The sequence below is a fragment of the Equus asinus genome, chromosome 22 (assembly GCF_041296235.1).
Source record: "Equus asinus isolate D_3611 breed Donkey chromosome 22, EquAss-T2T_v2, whole genome shotgun sequence".
In the NCBI taxonomy this organism is placed as follows: Eukaryota; Metazoa; Chordata; class Mammalia; order Perissodactyla; family Equidae; genus Equus; species Equus asinus.
The window spans coordinates 40,715,078-40,738,875 of record NC_091811.1 but is presented as its reverse complement, the minus strand read 5'-3'; the positions used below and the strand labels follow the sequence as shown (position 1 = coordinate 40,738,875).

The 23,798-nt window shown below is 39.1% G+C and overlaps 1 protein-coding gene across 10 annotated transcripts in view; it reads right to left on the bottom strand.

Annotated features, from left to right (window-relative positions):
- Positions 1–23,798, bottom strand: part of FGD4 (FYVE, RhoGEF and PH domain containing 4) — a 192,541-nt gene that overhangs the window by 71,759 nt on the left and 96,984 nt on the right. The window contains exon 1 of one of the 10 annotated variants that reach the window (XM_070494671.1): positions 12,436–12,716. The exons of 7 other annotated variants lie outside the window; for them this stretch is intronic. In XM_070494671.1, the coding sequence (XP_070350772.1) occupies positions 12,436–12,526 (91 nt within the window). In that variant the 5' untranslated portion in view covers positions 12,527–12,716. Of the gene's footprint in view, positions 1–11,650; positions 11,757–12,435; positions 12,717–23,798 lie in introns of those variants that run through there. 2 more of the 10 variants (XM_070494676.1, XM_070494672.1) reach the window with 2 other exon arrangements.

Genomic DNA, 23,798 nt, shown 5'->3' with positions numbered 1-23,798 from the left:
GCTGCCAAAGTACAAACTGTCCTGTAAGCATTGAGAATATCCAATGATCAACAGTAACAAGAGTCATATCTATCAAGCTTCTACTTTATTACACTCTTTCTTTCTTTTTCCTTTTTGTCTCTCTTTAAATGTTCTGAGTGATAACTTCCTAATTAAAAGTGCCAGGTATTCTGGTAATTCTAGGAAGACAAATAGGTCATAATCCTTAGGCTCATGTAATTCATTGCCTCAAGGGGGAAAGAGATGTGTACAATTCCGTAGGTACCTGAACCTGCCTCGTCCACCCCCATCCCCCTGCTAACTGTGGTTAGGAAGAAACTGCACTAGTCCGTGCACAGGATAAGAACCCGCACTACGACCGTGGCAGAGGCTGAAGAGGAGAGGAATGGCTGTGAGACATACCCTGTGAGACATACCCAGGAGAAAATGGGTAGGGGACTGGCTGTAGAAGAAAGGGTCAGACAGGAGCAAGTAAAGGATGATGCTTACTTAGGCTCCTGGCTAACGTGATGGGGAGACACTGCCCCCCACTTTGTCAGAATGCAAGAAGAATGCAGGGGTGTGTGTGGTAAGTCTCAGGAGCCTGCAAGACTGTCCAGGTGAACAGTCTGCCCTGATATTCATTAGATTCTGCTAGACCTAAACATTCCATTTGCCCTCATTTTTCGATCTCATTGTTAAAATTTTTAGATATATTCCCTTTGATACTTTAAAATATCATTTCATTTCCCTTTTATGTGGGGGGGGACCTATTTGCCTGATGTAGGCCAACTGTACAGAGGCTGTGACCTACTTACTGTTATTTTGGTTGTTTTAGGTCTTATGGTTTAAATCAACCTCTTCCCCCAAGAAGGACTGATTTCCTTAATTATATTAATAAGAGTAGCAAATATCAGTCAATTGAGTAGGCTAAGGGAGGAAAAAAGCACTTACTGAGAGCCTGGAGGATGTTTCCTGGTGTTTGCCGGTTCCTTCAGGACTCCCCAGGGCTCCGAGCAGTCCATCAAGGAGTCCAGGTGAAAAGGCACAGCCATCCTCATAGCACACACCACATGAGAGCAACTTTTCCCAGAGAGTGTTCTGAGAAACGCGACCCTAGCAGGATCTCTCACCTCCTCCTTCCAAACTCTCCCACCACAACCAACCACCAACCAACCAAGCACGAATCTACACAAAATATTTGTGACCTCCCCAATTTTATAGCTTTATCTTGTATACTCATGATGTCCGTGGGTACATCAGAGGCTGTGAAAAGCCTGACAGTAGAAAAATCTGTTTAACTTTGAACCTAGTATTGTCCAGGAAACCTTTCCATCATATATTACAAGTCAGTGTCCCGTGGAGCTAGTGTGTCTTGGAATACATTATGCAAAATTTGCCCCAGGGACACCTTCCCTCGTTCTGACAGCTATTGCTTTGGCTATTTCCCACACTTTTCCATCTACATTACTGGCACCCCTGCCCCCGACTTCCCGATAATCATCTTGGCTGCCCTCATGACTCTCAAATTATGAACTGAAACTCCAACCTGCCCTCAGCATCTGAGAGTGACCCTGCTGTCCCCAGCTTCGAGCTGCACAATCTCACAATGCGCTGACCACAAAAGCAGCACGGCGCAGGCCCAGGATGCTTGAGCTCTGCCCATGGAGCCTAAAACTGGAGTAACCCTTGGCTTAAAAAATCAGGTGAAGTCGCATTCTATAATTCTGCTAGTCCACTTCTCTCCACCCCCCTCCTCCTCTCACTTGCAAAATCCTACAGCCTAGCCGACCTGGAGGCATACAACTTAGTAAACACGGAAAAATCTCCAAAGGGACTTTTCCTTTTCTGAAAGTCATTATAAAACAGGATGTGAAGTATCATAATAATTAGCAATGTATAAAATAGTAACATTGAGAAGAATGCAGGCAGTTTTATTTCATGGAGACAAGAACAAGACCTCTGAACGTAAAAGCACATCACTAGCTTTTAATTCTGCTGAGTCGCAAACAGATAACAACTGTTCCTTTGCTCTGTTACCTCCCTCGGGGTTTAAACCTTAAGATTAGGCAAAACACTCCAACTGATAAGAAGCTTGACTTCTTCCTGAAGTCTTATAACCCAACAGGGTACTAACATAGGTTGCGCTCCCTGGAAGAAAAAATAACTTTTCAAAATGGCCTTTCTCAACTCATCTGTTCTCTAGACACCAAGAGGAGTTTGTATAAATGCAGGGCAATGCATAGGTTCTGACAGGGGTACACTGATGCTAAGAGACACGTGCTTCAGTAACATACACACAAACATATTTGTCCAGAATGTCCCAAAAATATTAGCAGTCATAACTTGGGATTTAATAGTGCTTTAAAATTTCCACAGGTTACAATTTGCTTGCAGATACAACTGTTCTTACTACCATTAGTAATAATGGTAGTAATAAAATCTAACAATATTGATTGGTCATTCTGGGCCAAGTACACACTATGAGAAGCACTTTATATGCATTATTTCATTTGCTCTCAAGAATCCTCTGAGATGAAGTAAGGCAAGCGTTTTTATGTCCATTACAAAGAGGAGTAAACTGAGGTGGCTTTGTGACTAGGCTGATACTAGCTGTCATATTTACATATAGTTTGCAAGTACCTTCTGGACAGGAACTCTAACTCATAATTCTTTGGCTTTTACTCAGCAAGTAATCAAGTGATTACATTTCTATTATATTATGGATATTTGCCCTGACCCTGTGCCTCTATTTCAACCAATATGGTGCAGCCAGGAAGTTCAAAATACCCAGATATTGAACAATCCAAATTAAGAAATACAAGATAAGAAGAACATGAATCTTGATCTGGGGGAACTCGACAGATTAAGTCAGAGTTCCAGGCTTCCTCACCTCCTCTCAGTTTTGACCCCCTTGCTTGCTTGCTTCCTCAGATTCCTCATCTCCTTGATCTGCTGAGGCCAACAAGGCCACCCCATTGAAGATTCTTGGACATCCTCTCCAGAAACCAATGGGCATACTCCCTTAGGTTCACTCCATGCTAGTCTAGTCCTAGTTAGCTCTGAGCTACATAGCCGTCACTTCTGCTATGCCTGACCCAGACCTCTTCAAGGAGAGACCAGAAAAGAAGACCTCATGAGGCACTTCCGCATTCATCATGCCACGTTTCACCTTCAGCATCCATAAAAGGTTTGTAGGACCAGTCAGTGCTCTTTCCTCTACAACCGATGGCCCTGTTGTCAGGTCCATTGCGTTTTGCACTGGAAATGGGCCCACGATCTGGAGCTCTGTTTCCCTTATTTCTGGGGCTGTGAGGATCCATCCGTATTTTCTCCATTTTGATGGAGTCTCCACTTACCACATACAAGCACTATAGTGATCTTAAATCCAAATGAATTGAAATGTTTTGAGAAACTAAACATACTCTTTAAATCATTAACAACACCCTAGTTGTCACAAAACCAAATTTAAGAAATACCATGAGTTTTTAAATAATGTCTTAGAATTTGCTCTAAGAAGTGAGGATAATAACAAATGTCCTCAGAGCAAATCAGATCTCTATTCACTTCAAGAATTCTACCAAAACCCAGCAATTACAACCTTCCACAGACTTCAAAGAACTGAAGTGTACTTCTTCTCCATAGCTGGATATGTGCCAACTGTTTCCCCTACTGAAAAATGGATAATAAGGGTGGGCTGGAGATAGTAGAAAAAAGGTTAAGAGTTGCATGTATGCATTAATTCAACAAGCAGCTTGCAATAGAGGGTGGAATAGGATCAGTAAGTGCCAGGCACTATAGTATCAGTGCTGAGTGTAGTATCAGTAAGACCCTCAACCTGTTCTCAGGTAGGAAGATTGAAATGCCCCTGAATCAGGGGACTGCAAACTACAGCCCAGAAGTCCCTCAGTAGGAAGATTAAAACACATCTCAGTCAGGCGTCTGCAATCCACAGCTCACAAGCCAATTTGGTCCACCACTTATTTTTGTCAATAAAGTTTTATTGGAATACAGTCACGTTCATTCTTTTACATATCGTGTAGGATGCTTTTCACTAAATTGACAGAGTTGAGCAGTTGCAGCAGAAATTATGCGGCCCGCAAAGCCTAAAATATTTATGACCTGTCTGACCCTTTACAGAAAAAGTTTGCAGACCTTGACCTAAATAACCAAGGCAACAAACCATGGATAGTGCTATAATTTTCCAGTCTTGGTTCTGTCCCCAGGTAGCAATATGACTTTGGGCAAGTAAAACACTCTAGGCTTCAGGAGATTCACTGGCAGCATCATGGCACAGTTGATCTAGCACATCTGGACTTACAGATGACTCCGGGGTACATCTGGTAAATTAACAGTGTTATAGGGTATGATCTTTAATTTTTTATCCGTATAAATCCTGCATGCCTAGCATGCTATTGATTCAGTTGCCTTCCTAATATTTTTAGTAAAAATTATCTTCCCCAGCTATCTACCGCACGCGAACCAACAAGCCAACAGGTCATGCTTTTTGGTCAGTGGTTCTCAACCATGAGCCACCTGTGGAGCTTTAAAAAAGAAAATTGCATTACCTAGGCTATATCCCAAACCAGTGAGAGCACAATCTCCAGGGGGTGGGACCCACATATCAGTGTGTTTTAAAGCCTCTCAGGTAATTCCAATGTTCAGTCAAGCTTCAGATCCACCATTCCTACGTCATGATAATAGTCTTGGCTCAAATTTGTATTTGCAGTGGGAACTATATGAAACGAATTCCATAATTTTAAGCTATTAAGCTAAAAGCCCACCAGAATTATATTGTAAAATGCAGACACCATGAAGACCTAGTAAAATTTCAACAGAAATGATTTAAGCTTATAGCGTCAGTTAACTCCTGTTTAAGCCGGCCAATACTTACACACCGAGTATGAGACCCTCTTCACCATGTGGGAGGTAAAGTAAAATTATCCCATTTTTTAGTCCACTATTGAAAAAAGGCTAGGCATTTCCTGGTTTACTATATGAAAAGCTACCAATTAGGAGCCTTGAGAATTCAAGAGGGAGAGAATTTTTGGCCAATGGAGAATATGGAAAGCTCTGCTATGAAAGGAGAGACGTCTGAAACAATAAAATTGAAAATTTTTATGGACTTCATAAACTCTGAAAGAAATAAAAACAGATGTAAGAAAAGGACTTGAAGGGCAAAAGAAAGTTTTTTTTTTCTAAGATCTATAGCCAACTCATTTATTCAAGATGTCTGGTTTATATATTAACCAGAATCATAGCTTTTCTTCCTCCTTCCACCCACTGCCAAACTATTTTCCATTTATTCACAATGAATTTATCTGCAGGTCCAGAGAGAAGAAGAAAGTCAAACTGGCCAATGTTTCGTAAGGTTTGACAGGTTGTTGCTAAAACCAAATAGAACCGTTTTTAATTATCTCCGTCACAAGCAACGAGAACCGACCACTGTTTCTCTTCACAAAAGGGAAGATTTTCATTAATGTTGCATCTGATTTTCTGGTTTATGTTTCTACACTTGATTTCTCTAAACCCAATTCTCAGCAGGTAAAACATTCCAGGCTAACACTCTTTGTAAACCAACTTCTGCGAGCTTCTGGCTGCTTCACATTGTTACTTAAAATTACTGGCTGACTTCCAGCCTCAGCCCACTGTCCTCCAACACTTTGTTCTGCACTTACTGCCAACTGTTCATTCACTTTTCAAACCTAAATTTAGCATCATGGCAATAATGGATAAAATGAAATCTACCAAGTAGGAAAAGCTCCTTAGGGTCAGCCAGTTCTTCACCCCAAGAGATACTTATTTATTTACTTTTTTATTATCATTATTTCTGTGTGTGTGAGGAAGATTGGCCCTGTGCTAACATCTGTTGCCAATCTTCCTCTTTTTGCTTAAGGAAGACCGTCACTGAACTAACATCTGTGCCCATCTTTCTCTATTTTGTGTGGGATGCCACCACAGCATGGCTTGACTAGTGGTGCTAGGACTGAGCCCAGGATCCGACCCCACGAACCCTGGGATGCAGAGCGTGTGAACTTAACCACTATGCCACAGGGCCAGCTCCCAAAAGATACTTATTTTAAACACCAATGCTATCATTGTATGTAGTCCAATGGCCAGGATCAGCCAGATCTGTTGTGAGAAACAAAGCTGTTTATCGGGGAAGTGCATTTTTTTTCCATAGGAGAAAACAGGATGAATTTGTAAAACCAGAGGTTGAAAGATCAAAATTTTGACATGATTATTATTTACTTTGTGACAGTGAGAAAGTTATTTAACTTCCTCATAAGTTAGAGAATTTTTTACTGCTCTGGTATCATTGCTTAGGTACAGATCACAGGTAGGCAGATGCAGACTTCAAAAGCTTCTATTGGTGGCTTCTATTGCTACTATTCCTGGTGGCAATTTCAAAATATCTAACAAGGTATGTGGCTTCCTAAAAAGGGCTCCTGACAGTCTCTAATCTACCCTAATTCTCCCCTTTGATACTCTCTCTTTTAAGACAAACATTAATATAAATCCCATTTTACTAGAAATTTAACAGTTCTAACAGTTTTTGCTTAACAAAGTTAGACATTTGCATTCCTTACTCCCTGCTGCGTGATCAGACCAGCAGGCCTCGTATTTTTTCCCTGGCTGGATTCTAGATGGGGAGCACAATAGCAGTGTGTTCAGCTTCTAACAGTGCAAGGGATTGTTTCAGTCATGCAAAACTTAAAAAGCAAATACTGCATCTAGCTTATCTATTATTTCCTATATTTTTATCTGGCTGACAGAGGGAGGAAGTTAGGAAGAAAAAGAAGCCAATTCATCAGACATAATCACTTTCCTAATTCTGAATTTAAGACTACATTATGTAAGTCATGTTTTGTTATGTCTAATATGATTGCTCCTACAAAGAAAAAGTTTTACTATTTTATTCATTCAATGATGAAACCAATCTTATTGCTTCCTTGCTTAAAATTCTTTAATGGGACTGCAAGATCCATAGGAAAGAAAAAACTAATTTGCACAAAGGACCCTTCACCATCAGACATCAACCTACCAGTAAAGGCTTCATGTCTGTCTACTCCCAGTCCTGCACCCTAATGGTCCAGTCACTTTCCTATCATCTCCACTCCTGGAACTCATTACACGAATCAAACAGTCAGTCGCTCCTCCTTTTCTAGTCTCCAAACACATATTTTGTACCTATACTCTGATATTTGTCCTGCGCAGTCACTGCTTTTAGATGTCTATGATGGAAACAGACTTAACCTTCCTTGAAGGCAGGAGTATGAAGAGGTTTTAAGGATTGAGTCTGGTGAATACAGTTATATTTCCCATCTCTAAGCATGTCTCATTACCATTGTCTTATATCTAAATAAGTTAATGAGTTTTAGACTTCAGGGGAATAAAAAATATCTTCTGGGGACCGGCCTTTTGGGCGAGTGGTTAAGTTAGTGCACTCCTGCTTCAGCGGCCCAGGGTTGCGCCAGTTTGCATCCTGGGTGCAGACATGGCACCGTTCATCAGGCCATGCTGAGGTGGTGTCCCACATGCCACAACCACAAGAATCCACAACTAAAAATATACAACTATGTACCAGGGGGCTTTGGGGACAAAAAGGAAAAATTAAAAAGAAAAACTTCTTTGCTCCATATTTTTATTCACTATTTTGCTATTTTATGCTGTAAATTAGCAACTCTGATGGAAGAAAATAAAAAAATTTTATTGGGCAATATTAAAAGAGAAAAACTGATGATGTTCCATATAAATTGGTAATCCACCAGTTCAGTAGTAATTAGGGGGCTTTACACTGACGAAAATCAAAAAATAATCATTTTCAGGGGCTGGCCCCGTGGCCGAGTGGTTAAGTTCGTGCGCTCCGCTGCAGGCGGCCCAGTGTTTCGTTAGTTCGAATCCTGGGCGCGGACATGGCACTGCTCATCAGACCACGCTGAGGCAGCGTCCCACGTGCCACAACTAGAAGAACCCACAACGAAGAATACACAACTATGTACCAGGGGGCTTTGGGGAGAAAAAGGAAAAAATAAAATCTTTAAAAAAATAATAATAATCATTTTCAAGCTTTATATATTTCTTTTTACTATGCTCAAAATAGATTTCATATTTCTAAGAAGTCATGTGATCTAATAATGTCACCATTATTCAGATAAATATATTATCACATAGCAAATAAATTCATAGAATTTAAGTGCTGATTATAGATTTTAAAATGTAGATCAGTTACCAATTATCCAGATGAATTTGAAAAGAAACTGCACAAAGTATAAACACATAAATAATTCTCATACTTTAATTCATGCACTGGTTTTCTACTCCTTCAAGTCAAGCTTTACAAAAACTATTAAGAGGAAACATTTCTAGATTGTTACATTTTATTCTATCTCCTTTCTTTTCCTATCTCCCTCCTACAGGAGAGATTCAAAGAATTAAATGCCTTGAATGCAGGAGGGAAAAAAACAAGCAAAACAAAAAAGGGGGAAAATATACCCATAATACATAGCAAAATATCTAAAATAGTTTCTCTTCATCTTGCCACAATTTTCTCCATGCAAATTGTTCCCCAAATTTCTTGGCCTCACACCCCAAAACTTCTCCCACCTATTTGCTCTCTCCTAACAGAGATCCGTAATTCATACTCCAAAACCATTTACTGAGCCCATGCATGGGCTCTAGTCTCAATGCACCCTGTCTTCACCCCATTCTTTATCATTGTGATCAACTTGGCCCCTCGGACTTCCAATGGGAAGAAACGCACTACTCAGTTACTGCTCAACAAGGGAGACCAGAAACTAGTAAGCAGAATATTTACTGCATAAACGAGAATTGAGGAAAAGAAATGAACAAAACTACAAATAATTTATTAACTTCTCAATAATCCTGCTCATTTAGCTTTAAATTTCCTAACAAAAAAGGTCATACAAATATTGAAAATGTATTCATTCAGTCAACTAATATTAATGAAGCACCCAGTATATATCAGTTGCTTTTCTAGACCCTTCAGATAGAGCAGTGAACCAAACAACATAAAAAGCATCTGTGTAACTTGCCAGATGGTATAAAGTGCTATGAGGAGGACAAAGCTGAGTAAAGGAGACAGAGAGCGCTGGGTGAGGGAAGGCAAGGAAGGACCCCCTGATCAGGTGACAGTTGAGCAGAGCCATGAAGGGAGTGACACACACAAATATTTGGGAGATCAGCATGCCAAGCAAAGGATAAAACCACAAAAGTCCTAATGTAGGAGCAAGGTTGACTATTCAAAGAGAAATAAGGAAGATAATATGGACAGATAAGAATGAGCAGGGAGCACGTCTGGCACTGAGGTCAGAGTTAACTGGGTAGAGGTTCAAGTCAGGATAGGTAGGGTCCTGCATACCATGGAGGGAGATGGGAATCACTGAAGGGTTGTGTGCAGGAGAGACAATGATCTCTTTTCCATTTTTAAAAAAGTTTTTATTTATTTATTATTATTATTTTTTTTTTTTTAAGGAAGATTAGCCCTGAGCTAACATCTGCTGCCAATCTTCCTCTTTTTGCTGAGGAAGACTGGCCCTGAGCTAACATCCGTGCCCATCTTCCTCTACTTTATATGTGGGGCACCTACCACAGCATGGCGTGCCAAGCATTGCCATGTCCACACCCAGGATCCAAACTGGCGAACCCTGGGCCGCCGAAGCAGAATGTGCGCACTTAACCACTGTGCCACTGGGCCAGCCTCTCGTTTCCATTTTCAAAGGAGTACTCAGGCTGCTGGGTGGAAAACTGACTTTAGGAGGTCACTGGTAGGTACGAAGCTACTGGAATAATCCAATGAAAAGCTGAGTGTGGCTTGAACCAGGGTAGTAGCAGTGGAGGTGTTAAGCCATGGTCTGGCTGACATCCCCGAAAGCAGGATTTATTGATAGACTGGACATGTGTTAAGAGAAAAAAGATTCAAGGAAGACTAAGGTTTTTGGTGTAAGCAAAAGAAATAACAGTTGCTATATAAGGACATGGAAGAGACTGGGCCACAATGACTTAGTGATTTTACTTTTTGTTTAAACTTTTTTTTTTTTTCCCAAATCTTGTCTGCATTCATTCTCTAAGAGAGGGAAAGAGTGGTTTTGCCCCAGAACAAGTTTTAATAACCACCAGGTAGGATGACCAACTTTCATGACTAACACTATTTTTCTTCTCATAGGCATTTTCCTTCTGCATCCTTCAACACATGACCAGCCAACTATAGACTCTGGGTCAATTAGCAGAGGAAAAACCCCTTACAGGGATCTGATCTAAAAGGGCTTAGCAGGTACTGTGGGAGGGGATAAGTCAGAGAACATATTTAAATCAGGGTGAAGATGTTTAACATATTTCAGGCCAATAAAAATTAGCTCTCTGGGGCCAGCCAGATGGTGTAGTGGTTAAGTCCGCACACTCCGCTTTGGCAGCCCGGGGTTCGCAGGTTTGGATCTAGAACTGCTGGTCCAGCCAGGCTGTGGCAGCATCCCATATAAAATAGAGGAAGACTGGCACAGATGTTAGCTCAGGGCCAGTCTTCCTCACACACACTCACACAAAATTAGCTCCAGATTATATAAAGAAGAAAGAAAACAGAGAGTAAAGATGATTATCAGAGGATAGATCAGAAAGGGAGTGGGGATGGATAGATCTCTAAGCACCTAGGAAAAGGCCTCTTTGTTTTTTGAATGAATGGTGTTCTAGTGGCTAAGGAGAGTTGGTCAAGTTTAAATCTTAATCTTGGATTGCAATTTAACTTACATTCAGTGGATGAAAATCAAATGAAGATTGTATTATCATCCCCACAAAGACTGAATACTTCCTAAAGAGTCATTCATCACAGTCCGTTTTTCACTTTTCAGTTTTCACATGAGTTTGCCTATAAGCCTAAGTTTTAAAAAGGAAAGTTTCTCCAAGTCAATAAAAAAACCCAAAACTTTTATAATAACATGTTCACTAAAAATGCATATTTAAAATTTTTCTGAGACAACTTAATAGCAATAAAATAACCCAGCAGTGTGGGCAGGAAGTGCTACATTACTGTCTCTTCAGTTTAAAAGCCTTAAAAGGAACTTCTAAAGCCCACATTATTGTAGTGGCTACTCACCACAGGGCAGAAAATTCCAGTAGCCGTTCTCTTTCCATCTGAGAGCTGCCTTCCAGGAGGGAATAACTAACTCTCTCCAATCACCCCTAACTGTTTGAAGATGGAAGGAGAAGGGGCAGAAGCTGTTCCAGGGAATGAGAGAACTTCACTGATGGAGAAAGAAAATACTTCCCTTTTGCCACTTCAAAAAAATAAAATTTATATTTAGAATGTGATGGTAAACCACGGAGAGATCACACAAACCTTGAACTTTATGCAAGGAAAGTGGAACCCCTTGTACAAAGAAATGGAGGCTTCTGCCTGGATGATGGAGGAAGCCGGGACAGGCATGGACCGGGCTACCCGATCTCTAGCAAGTACTGGAACCTGGGAACAGAGCCAGCCCAGGCTGTGCAGCTGCGGGAGGAAGCCTCAGCTTCCTTCTGCAGGACCACGACCAACCCCACCCTTGAGCCTCCACACTCAGTGCAAGCTCCCCAGGCCAACAGAAGGGAAGAGGGACACCACAAGAAAGAGAATCTTGGTGACTACGAAGGCTGCCTGCTCTAAGGTTTAGCTCACCTTGTTTAGCAGTGTAGATATTCTTCAGGAAGGTTCGCATCCATACAGAAACAGGAAAACAGTTACACAAAATGAACCCATTTCAGTTTTAAAAAATATTTTTAGCAGAAATTTCCTGTCACATGATTACATTTCTACCACACAGGAGAATTTCATTCCTCTGAAAGAATCGATTTCTCATTAATATACTCTCTAGAATACTGGGGGGTGGAAAACAGTGGCTTAATGCCACTAACAATTAAAAGAAACAAACAAACAGATGCCTACCTACCTCTACAACGTTATCATGTATGGAAACAAGTAACAAGTACCCCACTGCGCTTTGCTACAACAAGACGACCGGCACGGTGAGGATTTGTTTGTTTGCACCGAACACTGCTCCCTGCAGTAGCACATAAAAGGATTAGTGGTAAACATTTCTTAGCTTTGTTCACATGAGAAATGGAAGGAACAAAAGAAAACTTTTGATTTCTTTCTCTGCATTCCTCCATCAGTGACTGGATTTTCAAACTTTTCTAATGTTAGTAAGGATGAGTCAGAGAGAGAAAACTATTAAATAAATTTGTATTTCGCTAACCCCGAAGCCGCCTCCTGGAAGAGCCAAAAACCACGAATATAGTTCATACTTTAATGTTCAAGTTGAAAAATAATGTAAACCTTATTCTTAACTTTAAAACAAAACCAAACTCTGCCACTTTTATGTCCCTCAGCTGTGTTATAAATGGACCCATAGACACTGAAAAAAAAAACATGAGAAAGATACACTAGAAAATGAAACCACTTACCTTGGTCAGTGGACATGATTTCACATATACTGATAATCAGTCTACTTTGGCTTGATAAAAAAATGTTCAGCTTTATTCTTCTAAAGTTCATGTGATAAATTTCACTCCTGGCTTTACAGCCGGTGGTAGACTGGAGATCACACAGATCAGCCAGAAGCTCTGATCGGTGCCCTGTTTACTTCAAGGCATTCTTAGACCTTACTGCCCCAAGACAACCTCATGCATAATATGCCACACCTCCCAGAGGAAGGGCTGCTGCAGTGTTTCTTGTGAGACTGAGTGTATGAGGATGGAGAGACTTCTATTTATTGCAGGAAAATAAACAACAACAGAGGCACATGGAAGCTCAAAGGCACTGGAAATACATTTGGGAATAGGATGGTTTATAAACTGACTAATTCCTTAGCTATTAGTAATGCTCTAAAAAAGCCAACATGAAAACAGTTTGTTTCCACTTTAACTGGGTCCGTGCCCTTGACCAAAGAGGTTACAGATTCAGGATTCACAGGCTTAAGATGTTAAAATGTTAATTTGAATGATCTCAAATGCTATTTTGTCACTTATGACTTTCCATTTTAGCACAGCTCACTGATCTTGGTGAATAAATAGTGCAGACTGAATAAATACTACTCACCAATTTCCTAAGGAAACCAAGTTTCATATGGTATTTCAGAACACTGGTAAAATACTTATTACTCATCTTTATATGTCTTTATAAACATATTTAATCAGCACTATAAAAATTTCTCATAGTCCTGAAAAATCAGAAAATGTCAATTTAAATATTTATAAAATCACAATGAAGTAACATGCTAGACACATCACCCTCATGGTTGCAAATAACCCCTGCCAAGCCCTCCTCAGTGTGTCCAGATGCAGTGGTTCCCACACTGCTGTGTGCATCAGGTCACCTGGATGGCATCTGAAAACCCACACTGTTCCACCTCAAGAGTTGAATTCTACCAGTCTGTGGTGGAGCCCCAGGATTTGCATTTCTAACAAGCTCCCAGGTGCCACGGACACTGCTGGTCTCGGACTGCACTTTATGGACCACACGTGGAGAACCACTGGGCAGCAGCTTGCCTGTCTGGAGTCCTGACTCACTCACTGATGGCCTAAAGCTCTGGCTCAATTGCACCCGCTTGTTGGTTGTCAAACTATGGTGCTGCGTGTTGCTGTGATACTGAAAGCTATGCCGCCAGTATTTCAAATACCAGCAGGGTCACCTAAGGTGGACAGGTTTCAGCGGAGCTCCCAGACTAGACAGACTAGGAAGAAAAAACCTGGAAGCCATCCACTTCTGAAAAAAATTGGCCATGAAAACCCTGTGAATAGCAGCAGAGCACTGTCTGATAGAGCGCCAGAAGGTAAAAGGATGGTGCAAAAAGACCGGGTAGAATTCCGCTCTGCTGTACACAGGGTCAGTAGAAGTCAGCACTGACTTGATGGCATTAACAACAAAAAAGAATTGCTTAATGTTAGGGCAGCGGGGCAATGCTCAGGATGAGGTATGAGGGGCTTACGTATACACGCAAATTCGACTCACAGTAACTTCTGCCTCCTCATCAGGAAGTAGGGGTTATTGACCCGATAATTCTTAATGAAAGAAATGTGTTTGCATATTAGGCATGAATAGGGTTTTACAACTAATCTAAAAAGAACAGACAATTAAAACATGGAGAAGGGAGTCAAAGAAAGAGAAGAAACCTGAATTGTCTTTTATTTCCTCTGCAAACTCCACCCGTGTGTTTAAATTTCACTGTGGCAGGAAAACTGTTTAGATTTGATTCCAAGACCACTTAGCCTCGGCAAGTTTCAGTAATGTAAAAAGCAGAATGTTTCTCTGTCATAAAAATGCCCCAACTTCTGTGCTTCCTGAGCTTTGATAGCAATGTTTAAATTACAATCTCAGGTTTGGTTTTCAAACAAATACCTCCTTTTCTTTTTTTGCAGCTAAAATTTATTTAGTGCCAGGTGCTATGTTAACCACTTTCCATGCAGCATTTTATGAAATCCTCACTTTAAGGTAATAGTAATTTATCATTATTTTACAGAAGAGAACCACTCTTCTGTGAAAGCAATAATACAGGTAAGGTAAGGAGTAATAATTTATCACCATTTTACAGGAGAGAAAACTAGGTTTCAGAGGTTAAAAATATCGTGGCCAGTAACACTAGTAAAATGACAACCTTTAAGAAATGAAATTCACCTCTGTACAATAAATTAAGATATAATGGAATCCACTTTTGAATCTTTTTTTTCCCCCTAGGAAAGATTCACCCTGAGCTAACATCTGTAGCCAATCTTCCTCTTATTTTTTTTTATGTGCGCCACTGCCACAGCATGGCCACTGACAGATGAGTGGTGTGATTCCATACCCAGGAACCAAACCCGGGCCGCCAAAGTGGAACGTGCCAAAGTTTAACCACTAGGTCACCAGAGCTGACCCTTAATCCACTTTTCAATCTTTATACATAGATGAAAACCAAAACATGATTTGCAACTAGGAAGTGATAATTAAAATAAAATATAACTATTATGATTGACTCTCATTGTCCATAAGTGGATAATCTGCAATTATATTCAGCATCTACCGCAAACTTGTAACTAAATTCTAAGCTCCCAACAGCAGCCATGGCAGTTTCTTATAAAGTTAAACATGCACTTCCACATAACCCAGCGATCACACTCCTAGGCACTTACCCCAGTGAAATGAATACTTACATTTACACAAAAACCTGTACATGAATATTTACAGAGGCTTTATTCCTAAGCACTAAAAGCTGGAAAACACCTAATTGTCCTTCAAGTAGTGAAAGAATAAGCAAATGATGGTAAATCCATAAAATCGCCTAACACTCCGTAATAACAAAGAACGAACTAAGGACACTCATATGTGCATCAGAAAGAAGCCAACTTAAAAGGCTGCATCTGTGTGATTCCACATGACAATCTGGAAAAGGCAAATCTATAGGGACAGAAAATAGATTTGAGGTTGCAGGGGGCTGGTGGTGTGGGAAGAGACTGACTGATTATGAAACGGCACGATGGAATCTTTGAAGATACTCTGTATCTTCATTGTGGTGGTGGTTACATGCCTGTATGCATTTGTCTAAACTCAGAATTGTACCCTAAAGATGGTGAATTTTACTGTATATAAATTATCTCAATTTAAAAAAATTAAGGAGCAAATAAAGCAATTTATTCTTTAAAAAAGAGAGGGGCTATGAAAGGGATGGTTTGTCTTGGATAGTATAAACTCAAAACTAAATCATTTTTGGTACATCCACTGCCTTTCTCATCATCAATAGGAGAGCTAATCACCGGTTCATTTTGTTTCCTATGATTTTTAATAACTTTGAAAAATTAAAAAGTGACCTAATTAGCTCTCTACAGAAAGTCCATTTGTGAACATTGAAGTCTAGGATGGTATATTTAAAAGGCCTTTTCAAATAAATGTTTAGATAATTTAATTTGGTAAGATTATTTGTCATAGATATAAGTCCTGAAAAATATCCAAAATCCATGCTAACAGACTCATAGCTATTCACAAAATACCCTGTGCACTGAAGACTTCATGGGCTGTCACCATGCTCTCAGGCTTTTCCTCCTTATAGAGGGGTGGTTTCTTTACAAATTCTGAAGAGTAAGGAAAACTCAGAAAGTTCTGTCGAACATCCACATGGTCTTTCATAACCACTTGCTTTTTCATTATATTGCACTTAGTTTACTTTCTATTAAAGGCTAGCTGTGTTATTTCCAATAGCTTACCAATTCTAATGGAAACGATCTACAGCAAAAATTTTAGCATGCAACCTGTGTTTCCTGAATTAAAATCTATTAATCTACAATGTTTAAAACAAGGTGAGGGGGTGTGGGGGGACCAAGTTGTCTGGCCCAGTGTTTTTATTTCAAGCTACCTGGCACATCATCTATCCTGTAAATGAAAACTTCCATATACTAACGACAAAGTTGGCTTTAATAGTTATTTACTAATAAATGTATTTTGGCAATAAAATAACAAGACAATTATGTCAAGTGAATGTTAGCATTTCACTGTGTTCGGATAGAACAAGAGGTAGGAAAAAATAATTGAAGTACTTTTGACTTTCCATTATCAACTAAGGAGTAAAATCTTCAGATTGATTCTCCAATATTATTTAACTGGGAGGCAATCTCCATTTTCACAGAATGAAACTAATCTGAATCTTAACCCATTTTGCACTCTTTAGTCTTCTAATAACGGTCTAATAAAATCAAATAACAATTTGGTATTAAAATGATTCCCTTGTTAACTTAAAAAACACCTTTTAATTTGAAAAACCAACCAATTGATGCATAATATCCATTTTGCATGTCTGTGAGCCTTAATGAAGTGAGGCCTGCAAATTCTTGAATACATGCCAGGTAAATCCTGTTGCTTGAATATTTTTGTACCAAATTATTTTTATACAGATCTTCAAAGCAAGCCTATTATCCCTGAATCTCTCTCTCTCTTTTTTTTTTTTAATTTAATGTACTTAGGGCCAGCCCGGTGGCGCAGCGGTTAAGTGTGCGCGTTCTGCTTTGGCAGCCTGGGGTTCGCCTGTTCGGATCCCAGATGTAGACATGGCACCGCTTGACAAGCCATGCTGTGGTAGGCGTCCCACATATAAATCAGAGGAAGACGGGCACGGATGTTAGCTCAGGGCCAGGCTTCCTCAGCAAAAAGAGGAGGATTGGCAGCAGTTAGCTCAGGCCTAATCTTCATCAAAAAAAAAAAAAAAAAAAAAAGAGAGAGAAAAAAAAATAATGTACTTAATTATATTAATTCTTTAGTTAGATATTCAGTTAAAGTCCCAACCACACAGTACTGTTAAAGCAGACAGTACTCCTCAAACTATGGTTTCTGGATGGATGACAACACAATCCTAGATTAAACTGCTGGCCATTCTGGCTTCTAACTCAATTCCATTACTCTTCTACTTGGGAAGCCCATGGAAAGCTACACATCTTTCTAATGGCATATGGATAGGGAGAGTTTGCATATTTTAGATATACAGTTTAGGAAAAGAAACCTTGATCTGAAATGTCATCTCACTTTAGAAATTCTCTTCTAATAAAAAACATATAATCCTAGAGCAAAAACACTCCTTCCTAATCTAAATTATGGAATTGATCCTCATGTCCTTATTTATAGCCTGTCTGATCTTATCTGTGTGGATTTCCTGTATCACACCACTTATTTCATATGTTCACATAGACAGATCAGCCATAAACACACTTTAAATCAGTGATATTTCTTCTCTTTTGGCATTTCCCCTCATCGAGGTCCACTCTTTTCTCTGTCTTTCATGCCTTTTATCTAGTTTTGCTTTTGTACTAATCCCAGGTAACTGATATTATCTAAATTCAAAGAAGAAACTAAGCTAATTGATAAATATGTTGTTTCTTCTTTAATTATGCCCATTATTATTTTTATGGAACATCTTTGGATTCCACTTGATCAACTCCAAGTAATCACCTTACCCTGGAGGAACTATGTGTTTCGTGTAAGTAAATCACCTTCACTTCATTAAGTAGTTAATTCTGAGATTTCAAATTCTACAATTCTCATCTTGCCATCACCTAGATTTCCGCCTTTCCCGCTCTAAACTCTGGAAGGAACCCATTCTTAGCTCTCACAAGAACTTCATTAAATAACATACGCAAAGCACTCAACATCATGCGGGGCACACAGATGTTCATTCCTCTTCTCCGCTCAGTCCCTCCTTATCACAGTCCCGATGCCTCACCCACCTCCCAACAGTCACTCTTTACAAGTGCTTTCTCTAGCAGTTTAGTGTGCTTTACCTGCATCTCTTTCATCTCTATCTAAATAAGGATGTCCGCCTATAGGGGTCTAGTGCTGAAGTTGCCATGTATTGCGAGTAAAACATTATTGCAACTATTTAATGCTACAGAATTTCAGTTGGGGAAGATGAAAAAGTTCTACAGATGAATGGTGGTGATGGTGGTAGAACAATGTGAATGTACTAATGCCACAGAACTGTACACTTAAAAATGGCTAAAATGGGGGCTGGCCCCGTGGCCGAGTGGTTAAGTTCGCGCGCTCCGCTGCAGGCGGCCCAGTGTTTCGTCGGTTCGAATCCTGGGCGCGGACATGGCACTGCTCGTCAGACCATGCTGAGGCAGCGTCCCACATGCCACAACTAGAGGAACCCACAACGAAGAATACACAACTATGTACCGGGGGGCTTTGGGGAGAAAAAGGAAAAAAATAAAATCTTAAAAAAAAAAAAAAATGGCTAAAATGGTAAATTTTATGTTAGGTATATTTTAGAATAAACTGGAATATTTCCCACCATCAATTTATGCTATCGACGTCAGTCAGCTTATCCTTACTGCTCCCCAGTCTATTAGTTCACGCTTCTGAGTTCCTAGACTATCGTAGACTCTCCATTGCCTGTACTGTTCCTCTGCATGCTTCTCTTTCTTCTCTTCTCTTACCTACTCTGTACAACTGACCCCAGGAGGGCTGCAACTACTGCACTATGCAGAAGATTCTAAAATGTCTATTTTCCGTACCAACCTCTCTTCAGCTTCCTGCTCTCATTTATGTAAATCTGGAAAGTACCTCCTTCACTGGAGAAGGGAAGTTTAAACTTTATTGTAAAGGATAAGTAGGATTTCATTAGGCAGCAGAAGGAAGGAAAGGATCCTATTTCAGGTCTTAGTGAGGAAATGTGTGGCAGACCTGTAAACTTCATTACAGCTTGCAGGACTGTCCATCACTCACCAGCTGATATCCTCGAAGGCTGCTGACCTCACCTAGAGTGAAATCCAAACCCCACAGAAGGCCTGAAGGTTCTGGCCCCTGCTTACCTTTCTAGCCTCATCTCTTGCCCCTTTGCTTTCAAACTAAGTTCCCAAACCATGTTCCCTCTATCAATCACCAGTTTTGAGAAGGAAGTCAAGAAAAACATTTTCTTTTCATAAATTTCCACAGGAACCTATTATTTTTTCCAACTTTGAAATAACCATGCAGCTTCTACAACAGGCTCCTCTGAGGCTTTAAGAAAATAAAACTTAGGCTTTGCCCTTATCAGGTCAGATAAAGGGTAAAGTATGGCCAGTTGGGTTGATATTAACTTAGGAGGGAAGAGAGAGGGCTCTTATTTCTCTGTTTTTTCATCAGCTGCCTCATCCAGATTTCTTTTAATTACTGTCTTCCTTTCCCTAACATCCTAATGCACAGCTTGCTGGTGTAACACAACTGCTTAGGCCTTTTCTATTGTCCCAAATATTCTTAAAGGACAAACTCAGAACATGGAAAGAAAAGATACCCTAAATATAACCAGCACCATCCTATCTTTGCAAATCGTCCTCTCTAATCAGCCCACAGATAATGACACACTTAAACATGCAGCTTCCTTCTTGATGCATCGCAGAAGTATATTACAGAAATAAAGAAAATTCCAAAGAAAGAAAGAATATTAGCAGATCCAGATTTCAGTAAGCTTTGAGATAACTTTTTCTACTGTCTTCGTAAGAGGAATTAAGACCAAGGATAAAAAGGGAATTAATTTAAAAAAACACGAACAGCCTATTTCCAACCTATGAGCCTTAACTGATAAATGCGTACTTGATAAATTATAAATTTACTTGCTTGAAATTTTCAACTTATTACCCTGACGATCAATATATTGTGAACTTTCCCAACAGTGCTGAAACAGAAATAGGTTTTCAATATTACACCATGGATTATAAAATATCCACATAGTCTTTAAGACACACACTTTAGTTTGTACATTAATGACTAGTAGAACCCAAGATAAATAATCTTTTATTAGTAAACAGCTCACTGTCCATGGAGTATGGCTTATCTTTATCCTCTACTCAAGGTAGTAAAGGCAAACATATCTAGCATGTTGACAGATAACACAAATGGGTAAGGATACAGGTTTAGAACAGGATGAATTAAGAGTTAGTTGTAGCAAACTGGAGAACGATTTTTTTTTTAATTTAAATTTTAAAACTCAGAAACATTGTGAGTCAAAGAAAACTTTGAGCCACCAATTTGAGATCGCTTCTAGAATTGTTCTATCTGTTTATTTACAGAGAATTACTGAGCCCCTACGTGGGACTCAATACACTGTCCATGGCACACTGCTAGGCAGTTGGGGATTGTTGACAAAGTCCTGACCATCACTTTCCTTCAATCTCACTTTCCTTTAGCCACACTATCCTTTTCAGTTCCTACGGCCTTAAGGTCTTCACATACGACTAATCTCACTATCCTCTGTGGATTTCCTTTGAACACTTATTTACAACTGTATGTTCATTCAATGTCCTTGTTTAGCATGTGTCTTCCTGACTATTCCCAAAGCTTCTGGAGACCAAGGATCATGACCGTCCCATTCATTATTATGAACCCCATGTTCATTGTGTCAGACACTTAACACAATGTCATTAAATGGTCCCTTCCAAGGAGTCAAAGGGAGAGCAGATAAGTAAAATGGTGATTGTCTGGCTGGGGCCTTGTTACTCTTATAGGTGCATAGTGGAGGGTCAGGGAAGGTTTTCTAGAACAATGATCTCCAAACTTTTTGATGGCACATCCCTCTTAGTATGAAATCTGGCCACTGCACTCCCAAATATGTATATATGATACGTGCATGTATAAATGTACAAGTTAAATACAAATATTACTGCATTAAAATGCATACTGTAAAACACAAAAATAAAACTTAAAATAGGATGAGGTAACAACAAAATGTTATTTTTGAAAAAACAATGTGATTCAATCTGTTTTGTTTTTTAAAATCTTGGTTAAGTATTTCATGATACAGCAATTTGAAAGAGCGGATCTAAGTCAACTTACCTCCATTCTTGGTTTTAATGATTGCCCTACCTGAGAAAGATTCACTGTTCTAAAAGGAAGTACACCATTGGCTAAATTTACTAAATCATGGCATACATTTTTAAATCCCACCTACCAATTACGCAAAGGTTTTGCTTGAAATTCTTGTAGTAAATTTCCATCTGCCTTGATGTCTTGGAAGGTGTTAAATTTTTTTATTTTTGAAAATTTGGTCTAAAATCTACTAAAGCTATTTCAAAGATTTTTAAACAAAGTTAACAAGATGTGTATTTAAGTTTAGATGTGTGCAAAAAATGAGTTTTTTAAAAAATAAATAAAAAAATAGAAGATACATATACCAATTTTGGTGATAAAATTATATAATCATGGAAACATTTCCAAACAATCATTTCAAAAATGCTCTGTCCATAGTGCACTTTTCCTATGCCAATTACTTTCTTACTCATTCGAATGTCCCCTTTACCTCAAAAGGACAGGTTCTGGTTTTTTTTCCAAATATATCTGCCAGGTAAGAACCCGCTAACCATGTCCTGACAGACACTTGTCTTCACATGAAAGGTGAGTGAATGAGGAACATTTGTGGTTTTTTGTAAAAGAAAAAGACACAATGTCTTTGGTCTGACAACTTGCTTAAGTACCGTGCCATTACAAAACGTACAAATCTCTAGGTGGTACGAAAGATGTTTATGGTCACTTGTTACCAAGTATTGCCAGAATTCCACTAACTAAGATAAAGTCATCTTAGTGTGTTTAACCAGCCAGGCCTAAAAAGCCATGGGCACAAAAGAGACAAGTGAGCTTGCTACTGCCTACCTCCCGTTCTTCCCTCAGAATTCCTCACACGTGCCTGATATGCTAGATGTATCTGACACATAGATGGAAGGTCCCAGAATAAATCCATATATATTAGGAAGGCTAAGGTGTGTTTTCTTTTAAACTCCTTAGGCAAAATCTTCCAAGTTCCAGGATCTGCTTCCTGCACTGCAGTGGTTCAGCTCTTACACGCTGGGACACATAACCCTTCATGGACCATTGCTCTGGAGAAGGCAACTTCTAGAAGATAAGTAGTATTTATGTTCCTAGGTAGTTTTTCACAGGGATTTTGTACATTTCATCTAATAACCCTTCGATCTTCAAGTTATTCCTAAAATTTAGCTATGTCGTAAAGCTGACATAGATGCTATTGTACCAATATTAAAATGATGATGACTATAAAAAGCAGGCAGCATAAACAGTAAACACTACATGCAACAACACTGAAGTAATTTGGAAAAAAAAAATCTCCAGAACGATTTTAAGTTGAATTCTCCTAAAACTTTAACCATATTCTTTAGATCAGTCTAGATGCTAAGAAGACCACCTAACCCAATGGTTTGATTCTAGAATATCAATTATGATAAAAAAAATTAAGAAAATTTCATGAAATTAAGGATATCATTACATTTTCATCTAAAAGTAACTCAATAATGTTGATAAAGAAATATTTGAAAAAGAATGCTATTCCCATAGTAAAAGATACCAGTTAAAAGAATATCATTTTTAAGCTTTGCATTGGAATAAATGTTTTTAAATTATAAGATCCAATCCTGAAGAAACCGTCATCTCAAGCATCCCCAGTGGCAGGCAAATTGAAACATCCATTGAGGAGGCAAAATGACAATGCATATCAAAACCCAGAAAACTGCACCTCACCTCACTCTGCCACTGTGGGCAAGAGATCCTAAACAAAAAGCTGCCCACATAAAGATGAATGTCACGGCATTTAGAAAAGGGGAAAATTAGACGCAACCTCACAGTTTAACAAAATCATTTTTATATACTCCCTCCCCCAAGACAAGGTCAGTTCAAAGTACACAGAAGCCACACAATATTTGCTAATTTGAATGAGTTAATAAAGAAGCTTTACTAAACACTTAGGCACTTTTTTGGTACTCACTAAAAACACACGAGACCTGAAATTGCCCAATTTAAATTAGGGTCATTTCCAGATCCACTACAGTATTATGCAGCTATAGTCCCAATACTATGTCATAGTTATGTACTCATTAGATAAAATTACCATCTCAACCCAAAGTACTAAGTTTCCCATTTCTTTCTTCATTTAAATAGCAGATTAAAGTTTTGATGTCTCCATAGGTCAGAGACATTTTACTAGAGAAGAATTTTTACTCTTATTGTTTATAAATAAACCTTCTAATAACTACCCTGGAATTTAAAATGAGAGGTTTTTATTCCCTTTAAAGAAACTTTATTTTAAATGTAAGAGTTTGCACTAGAAGATCGCTTTATAATTTACACATTATGTAGTTCATAGTATGCATCAATGTAAACATACAGGTTTGGAATAGATAACCTTGTCAGTTTCACCATCATTACTATTAACCAGGGTGGGTCTAAAAGACCAGGTATCACGCATACTCAGTGCAAATAGAAAATGCTGCTGATACTAATCACAACTTTAAATAGGGGAACTATTTCCACATCCTATAACTTTTCAAAG